The sequence below is a fragment of the Salvelinus namaycush genome, chromosome 34 (assembly GCF_016432855.1).
Source record: "Salvelinus namaycush isolate Seneca chromosome 34, SaNama_1.0, whole genome shotgun sequence".
Taxonomy (NCBI): Eukaryota; Metazoa; Chordata; class Actinopteri; order Salmoniformes; family Salmonidae; genus Salvelinus; species Salvelinus namaycush.
In genome coordinates this window covers 12131309-12140198 of record NC_052340.1, presented here as the reverse complement: position 1 = coordinate 12140198, position 8890 = coordinate 12131309, and the positions used below count along the sequence as shown (strand labels likewise).

The window sequence follows — 8890 nt, the reverse complement described above, 5'->3', positions numbered from 1 at the left end:
GTAGCCTAGGCTATTGGTGTAGCCTAATTATGGTCTACACTCCGGATCAGCAGTTCATTTTTTCTAACCAACCCCCTTGTAAATAATGATGAGATTTAAGTGTTTGATGCTTCAACTGTTATAATTCCACCTCTATTAGTTTATTAAAGAGCGCATTATTTTCATCAGATCATCTGGATACAGGAGGCAGGACGCCTGCGCTGGACAGCGGGTCTGGTCTCATCCTTCCCGGAGTAGGATTGGCTTCCGTGTCGCATGGATAAGAGGGTAGGATGGCTGTTTACTCTATTCTACTGCATCCTTTACACTCACTCATCATTTGTAGTATCACGGTAGTCTGTATCATTCTCTCCAGTTAATAATCTTGCTAGTTTGGTTATTATGTAGAATTGTGCCTCTTTGCTCGGTCCTTACGCGTTGACGTAGCGCCCCTCGCTGCCTGTCTAGCCTCTCTCCCTGTCCTCCCTCGCGTAGGCCACAGCTCCCAGCTATACAGGGCCAATGAAGGCAGCAGCAATATGTCAAGGAGTTCACATCAAGTTATTAAGGAATAACCTTATTGACATAATTGTGCATGCTCTAAATATTCCTAAATAGACTGACCTGACCTAAATAATTAGGGTCGTGTTGATATAATGTCAAGTAGCCTAGTTTGAAATGTGGAAATAGCCTATACATTTCATATAGTCTACATAGTGTCCTATACATTTCATATAGTCTACATAGTGTCCTATACATTTCATATAGTCTACATAGTGTCCTATACATTTCATATAGTCTACATAGTGTCCTATACATTTCATATAGTCTACATAGTGTCCTATACATTTCATATAGTCTACCTAGTGTCCTATACATTTCACATAGTCTACATAGTGTCCTATACATTATATATAGTCTACATAGTGTCCTATACATTTCATATAGTCTACATAGTGTCCTATACATTTCATATAGTCTACCTAGTGTCCTATACATTTCATATAGTCTACCTAGTGTCCTATACATTTCATATAGTCTACATAGTGTCCTATACATTTCATAGAGTCTACATAGTGTCCTATACATTTCATATAGTCTACCTAGTGTCCTATACATTTCATATAGTCTACATAGTGTCCTATACATTTCATATAGTCTACATAGTGTCCTACACATTTCATATATTATCTTGCTTATAAATTAGCTGTTAACTTTTCTTTATATTTCAATATAGGGTCACGTATAAGTGAACAACTGTCAGAATTATACTATTTTCATTGTTTTACAAGGGCTTTAGCACTATAAACAAATCATCAAATCAAATCAAATTGTATGAGGCACATGCGCCGAATACAACAGGTACATTTCCCCTTACAGTGAAATGCATACTTACGAGCCCCTAACCAACAATGCCGTTAAAAAAAATACGAGTAAGAATAAGAAATAAAAGTAACAATTAAAGAGCAGCAGTTAAATAACAATAACGAGACTATACACAGGGGGTACCGGTACAGTGTCAATGTGCGGGGCACGGGTTAGTTAAGGTAATATGTACATGTAGGTAGAGTTATTAATGTGACTATGTATAGATGATAACAACAGAGTAGCAGCGGTGTAAAAGAGGGGAGCAATGCAAATAGTCTGGGTGGCCATTTGATTAGATGTTCAGGAGTCTTATGGACTATATAGCTCTTATATAGGGTGTAAAAACTCTCTCTTGATAACCATAAACGTTTATCTGGGTTTCAATATGTATAGTGTAATATTTGAAATACAGTCTATTTAAAACTGAGATTGTGTGTTCCCTGCTGGAATTAATAGTCGATTATTGGACTAATAAAAGTGGTTGTGAAAATGGAAAGACATGATATGTCCATATACAGTATGAGGTGTGGTGAGTAGGTCGAGGAAAAAGAGAGACAGGTGAGGCAGACCAAGTCGTTAAGTAGGTCAACTCTTTTGCTATAGTGTGTCGGCGGCTCGCGGATCCCGTTGCTATGTGCACTGTGCTACTCTTTCCTATTCCTAAAGATAATTGCCATAGTAGGCTACTCATGACATTGTATCACACACACACACACACCAATAACCTGCTGAATATCTACCACATTTTAGAGTAACTTGTCAAACTCCCATGCAATGAACTGTTGCTCTTTTCTGTATCTGTCTTGATGTTTAATTAAAACGGAAAAAAGGTAATAGGTCAGATGAAATTTAGGCCATTTCTTATCTGTGCTGTAATAACACGTTCGGCTTGCAGTTGAGTGAGGAAAGACATTTTGATATGTCATATAGCCTTGGTGTCAACAGCTTCGGGTCGTGCTTATCAAAGTAGCTTTTCAGGATAGGATTTTTCCGTTTACTGTAATTAGGCCTACAGATGACAATTACGCAGTCGCTTTTCATTGACATTTTACATTTGATTTTCGTTATATTATTCTAATCCTGTTAAGAATTTCGTAATTTACCCTAATTAAAGTTAACAAAACAGGTACTTTATTTGTCAGATTTGATTACAATTCAGACATAGGCAACTTTAGTTCACTGAAACCAGGTCAAGAAAGTGTATCAGTCAATTATCCATAATTAGCCTAATTCTGGTTATATGCACCAAAGGGAAGTGAATTTGATAAATTATATATGTTGTCCCATGTCCTGTAAAATATACAGTTTATCCCACTGTTTACAATTGGTGGCACTTGCCTGTCATTCGAGCATATTGCTTTTAGGCTACCTTCAACCGAAAGAAAATAGATCCGTTTGGAAACCTGTAGAGCTTTCTGTTTTTGCATAGACTACCTACGTGTATTAGGCATACATGTATACTAAATAGAAAACTATTGTCACAAACTCTATCACTTTTCATTGGAATAAGCGGGATTTTGGGACAACGTAGGATACAAATGTACATTTACGTAGGCCTACCCATTGTTGCTTTTTATTTTGAACATAGGCTACTCGAATAAAATATATTGCATTTGTCTGAGAAAATGTTGGACAAAAACATATTTTCAACTTGAGAATAATGAAACTGTTGAATGGCTTTGGAAATACAGGCTAAAGGCGAATGTTTGCAAACTTTGTTTTTGCCAACAGGCAATCTGGTGGAAAGTGATTTGTATGTATTGAATATGTTGCACATTGCAAGTTCAAACAGGACTTTGAATAGTTTCTTCTATCTGATTTATTAAGTAAAACAACTGCAATAACAAAATATGAAGGATGCGCATGCTATGTATCCATCCACTGGTCTGTGGTTAATTGTCAGCGTTAATATATTTCTAATATATGTAATAGCCTATGTGGTAAAAAAAAACATGTTCAATTTAGTTGCCGAGAAAATTAAATGATATCGCTTATGCCTATATATACGTATAGAAAACGAAGCTCTCTCTTTGAGCTATCATGATAAATATGAGGATTGCAGTTAATTCTAATCGTATGAACATTGTAAGTGTTTCTCACATTTGAAGCTCAGCCTCATGCCTTTTGGGACAATTTGAAGAATTCGTCATGTTGATTTCAATGCTTTGATCCGTTGACGCACAGCGGCTACAGTCGCACTGTAATCGGAGAGCTCGTGTAAAGAAAGGCGCGGAATCTGATATTGGTGATTGTGTTAATAGCGAGTATCCATGAAACAAAAGGTGGCCCGACAAAACCGCAGAGCAGGTGCACGCTGTGATCACGCAGCCATATGGGACTATGATTGGCCATACTTTAATCCAGGAGAAAACCGCTGGCTTTTGATGACAGGAGAAAAGCCTTGGAGACTGAAGTCAGCTGCAGTTTAACACACATCAGCTCTGTGAGGTTGAGAGAGAGATATGAGACTGACAGAGTGTGTGAGAGATAGAGAGCATAGGCTCATGTTTATGTATGAATCTGTGTGTGTTTGTTTATCTCATGTCAATTGTCCCAGTGTGGATGTCTCTTTTCCCTCTGAAAAACTGCTCAGCAAGAAGCCTCTAGTCAGAAAATTAGCTACAGCTTCGAAGTGATCTGCTTCCATATTCACAGGGGGCCTCATCTCCTAATTTCTCTCTCTCTCTCTTTCTTTCATTCTTGCTCTTGCGCGCGCACACACACACACACACACACACACACACACACACACACACACACACACACACACACACACACACACACACACACACACACACACACACACACACACACACTTTCTCCACTTCTCTCCACAACTAAATGCAGATGATTAAAATACACCCCAACGCACATGTTCAATATGTTATGTCTCTCCCCCTTGTTCCTCAGTATGAAGACCTGGTGCACTACTCAGGGTCAGAGGGCATGCCCGTGGGGGGGTATGGAGAGGCCATGAGGTCACTGCACCCCCCTCACTATGGCCACACTGTCCCAGATTCCCTCAAACACCACAGGGACCAGATCTATGGGTGAGCAGAAAATAACTATTTCACTGCAGTTTGTGTGTGTGTGTTTGTTAGATTTCTTTTTCATTCTAACAGTATGCATGTATATTTACTGTCAGTGTGCTCTGTGCCTATATACATTTGCTGGGATGTGTGTGTGTGTGTATTGTGTACATGCATGTGTGTGAGGACAGCGAGAGAGAGCGTGTGTGTGTGTGCCCATGTTAACTCTGTGTGTGTTCTGTGTGCACAGTCATCCCCTGTTTCCATTGCTGGCCCTGGTGTTTGAGAAGTGTGAGCTGGCCACCTGCTCACCACGGGACGTCACATCCCACTCAGTCCCTCCCCACCTCCAAGGCCTGACCAATCACAGTGATGTATGCTCCTCAGACTCCTTCAACGATGACATTGCAGCCTTCGCCAAACAGGTGAGTTACATCTCTACGAGCCAATCAGAGAACAGCTGTGTACTGTATGTGGGATGTATCATAGTGACAAGGATTCATGATTAGATTAGTTTTTAGATTAGAAGTTTAATAGTCACATGTACAGGGTTGCAGGTGTAATTACAGGGTACAGGGAAAATCGTAAGCTCCGAGCTCCAACCATTATCCATCTTTCTTTCCTTTTGTAATTCAGATTCGCTCAGAGAAGCCCATTTTTTCTACAAATCCTGAACTGGACAACCTGGTATGAAAATAACACGTGCATACTTTAACAGAAAAATAACCAAATGTTTATAGCGTACATGTAGCGGCACACAGTAATTTAGAAATCGATTAAGGATAACTCATACGCATGTTTTTCAGTCATAGTAATATTATAGGCTACAATATGGAATAGCTTGTGTTCATAGCTACCAATCTGTTCTTCTCCTCAGATGATCCAGGCCATCCAGGTACTACGTTTCCACCTGTTGGAGCTGGAAAAGGTGTGCTTCTTCACTCATCTAAAACATGTCTCTCTCGCTCTCTGTCTCTGTCTCTGTCTCTCTTTCTGTTTCTCTCCCCTCTTACCCTTTATGATTCAGACTAGTGACTGCTGACTGCAGGCAAACCAGATATGATCAGCCGTCACACACCTAAACCACACAGTACTATACTATTTCCTGACACCACCTCTTCTCCCTCTTCCTCGTCTTCTATTCTCCAGGTTCATGACCTGTGTGATAACTTCTGCAATCGCTACATCACCTGCCTGAAAGGCAAGATGCCCACAGACCTGATTCTGGATGACAGGGAGGGCGGGTCCAAGTCTGACGTGGAGGATTTCACTGGCTCCTGCACTAGTCTGTCAGAGCAGGTAGGTGACACTTGAATGACGATTGGCTAGCAGATTTCACACTATATCTCTCTCTCAATATGTCTCTGAAAAAGACACTGATGAAGCCCTGTCAGGCAAAACACCTGTCCCTAAAGAGGGAATAAATGTTGCTTTCTTTGACTACAAATACTGAGTGCGGACCGTCTTCATGTTCCTGTTCATCTCAATATGTTTCTCTCTCTGTCCTTCCCGCGCTCTCTGTAGAATCAGTCGTGGTTGCGGGATCCAGATGACTGTGCGTCCACTCCGCTAGGGACCCCTGGCATGTCGTGTGGCCTGCCTTCACACAGCACAGACAACTGCAGCGATACGGGTACCTCTAACACACTAACTCATACACACGCCTGCACAAACACACACTTGTCTTTTCAAACACTCATGCTAACAACATAATCGACATACACAAATAAACCTGACATCAATTGCACATGTTAACGCACGCACGCACGCACGCACGCACGCACGCACGCACGCACGCACGCACGCACGCACGCACGCACATACACACACACACACACACACACACACACACACACACACACACACACACACACACACACACACACACACACACACACACACACACACACACACACACACACACACACACACACGTACTGTGCTAATGCCATATCTCTATTGTCCTCTGGCAGGGGATGGTTTGGATGGGGGCGTGGCCTCCCCCAGTACGGGAGAGGAGGACGATACGGACCGAGACAGAAGGAACAACAAGAAGAGGGGCATTTTCCCCAAACTGGCAACCAACATCATGAGGGCATGGCTCTTCCAGCATTTATCGGTGAGAAAAGAGAGACAGTAGAAAGAATAGTGAGAGAAGAATGACAGATAGAAGCAGAGAAAAGCAGAGGGGAGCTGAGAGGAGAGGAACGAGGGAGAGGAGGAAGGGGATATCGTTCACATAATGCAAAAAAATAAGTTGAAAATGGAATGAAATGACAGAGATAATGCGTGAATAAGAGGTTCAATATTGAATAGTTCTGAACAGAGAGAGAACAATTTATGGTGAATTGAAGTCATTCTGATAATTAGCAGTTATATTGGAAAAACTCTGAAGTCATTCTCATTAATTATGACTCTGTGTGAGTGTGAGTGAGTGAGAGTGAGAGAGAGAGAGAGATTAATTCAGATGTAATGTCAGTCATTAGTATTCATCTAATGGTTGAAGAACTCCCTTATTGACATGCTTTGGGTTTTTAATTCTACATAGATACTTGTGGAGCCATTTGTGTCTGGTGTATGTGTGGTGTGTGTGTGGTGTATGTGTGGTGTATGTGTGGTGTATGTGTGAGCCAACATTATACATTTGATGATTTTATGCAATGATAATCTATGCCAAAAGCAAAGGCTAGACATGCTCTTGCTGAATCTCAACCAGTTTGGCAAATACATAACGCCCTTTTTCTGAATGTCCCTTCCCAGCACCCATACCCCTCAGAGGAGCAGAAGAAGCAGCTGGCACAGGACACAGGCCTGACCATTCTGCAGGTCAACAACTGGTCAGTACCCCCTTGATCAATAACCAATGATCAGCTCTGTGTTTTACTACTGTACTGTGTCCCTTGTCGCCCGGACCTTAGCATGACCTCCGCTGACCCCATCAATACTGATCAATCCATTATCACCCAGAGATCCATACTCCCTCTGTTCTAATGTGGATTGACGGTGAACCATGAAGGGGTTAAGTGGTTGTAAAAGTGAAAGGTTAATATTCCCAGAGTTAGCCCTTTTCTCCATTAACTGACTCTCCTTCCATTCAATTCTCCTCCTCTTTGTGTTCTCTGCTCCTATTCTCTCTCTTTTTCATATCCCCTCCTTCCTCTCCAGGTTTATCAATGCAAGACGGAGAATAGTACAGCCCATGATTGACCAGTCAAATCGCTCAGGTAATAATTACCACTGTATTCCCTCCTCTAATGTATTGTTACTGACGTATCTATAAATTCCTAGGTTGTATTGATGCTATAGGTGTGTATTTTGAATGCATATGTGTGTAGCTGATCGATATGGACATTCAGGTTAGGTGAATAATGTGGGTGTGTGTTTGGTTGACCAGGTCAAGGTGGTCCTTACAGCCCAGAGGGAGCAGCACTGGGGGGCTACGGACTGGACGGCCAAGCCCACCTGGGTCTCAGGGCAGCAGGTAAGAGACAGAGATAAGGACGACTGGGTCATGTTCATTAGGCAACAAAGAGAAGAAAACGGACTGAAGCAGGGAGGCACTACCAGAACTCCAATAAGAAATGCTCTTTTTCATTTGAAAAGGTTTTGCTATGGTGTGCCAGACTGAACATGACCCTAGTGTTTTTACCAATCATTTGGTGGACACGTTCGGTGGTATGTTGTTGTACAGTACCTCCTAATATAAATTCCTCTCTCTCTCTCTCGCTCTGTCTCTCTCTCTCACTCTCTCCCCCTCCACAGGTCTTCAGGGGATGCCGTCTCTTCCCGGAGAGTACCCCGGGGCCCTGCTGTCCCAGTCTGGCTACCCCCACGCCGGCCCGTCCCTGCACCCCTACCCCGGCCCCCACCCCGCCATGCTGCTGCACCCGCCGCCCCACCCCCACCCCGCAGATCCCCTCATAGGCCAGGGCCTGGACATACACGCCCACTAACTGAGAAGGAAGGGTGTGAAGGAGAGGGGAGAGAGGGGCCATCCTGGGGGAGATGGGGGCTCACACACCCGCCACACGCTAACTACGACAGCATGGCGCAGTCCAAATGTTTACATTCCCGCCGTAAGACACTAACTTCCACAGTCACTCAACCCACTCAAGCCATTGTCTGCAACATGCATACACTTCCCTTAACATACCACCGCTGGCCCCTCTTATACCATCAATAACATACTTATATTCCATCTCAGACGTAGACAAAGACACACACCACACTGAGCCCTTGAGTGTGAGCCAAACCCACTTCAGAGTGGAAGAGGCGAGCGTCCTCAGCCCATTCCCTCTCTACATACTCTGTGGTGACAGTGAGCTGTCTGACTCCCAAGATAGCGCCCCCTCTAGGAGCATAGAGGAACACCCCACACGGACCACTGACCAGCCAACTTGCCTCTCTCTCCCACCTGGCCTACTGGCCAACCAAACGGAAAGACGGAAGGACACAGGTCAGACACACAGCTCCCGATCTGCCTGGGTCACCTTAACCTCCATAACTCTTATGAC

At 43.1% G+C, this 8890-nt stretch overlaps 1 protein-coding gene across 1 annotated transcript; it reads left to right on the top strand.

The window, feature by feature from the left end:
* Nucleotides 1-255: 255 nt before the first annotated feature.
* On the top strand, nt 256-8329 carry LOC120029003 (homeobox protein meis3-like). The gene is made up of 12 exons (XM_038974289.1): nt 256-267; nt 4258-4397; nt 4627-4801; nt 5013-5063; nt 5254-5304; nt 5526-5675; nt 5901-6009; nt 6350-6495; nt 7137-7213; nt 7542-7600; nt 7771-7857; nt 8139-8329. Exons 1-12 carry the CDS (start codon nt 256-258, stop codon nt 8327-8329), a joined length of 1248 nt encoding a protein of 415 aa, XP_038830217.1.
* The last annotated feature ends 561 nt before the right edge of the window (nt 8330-8890 follow it).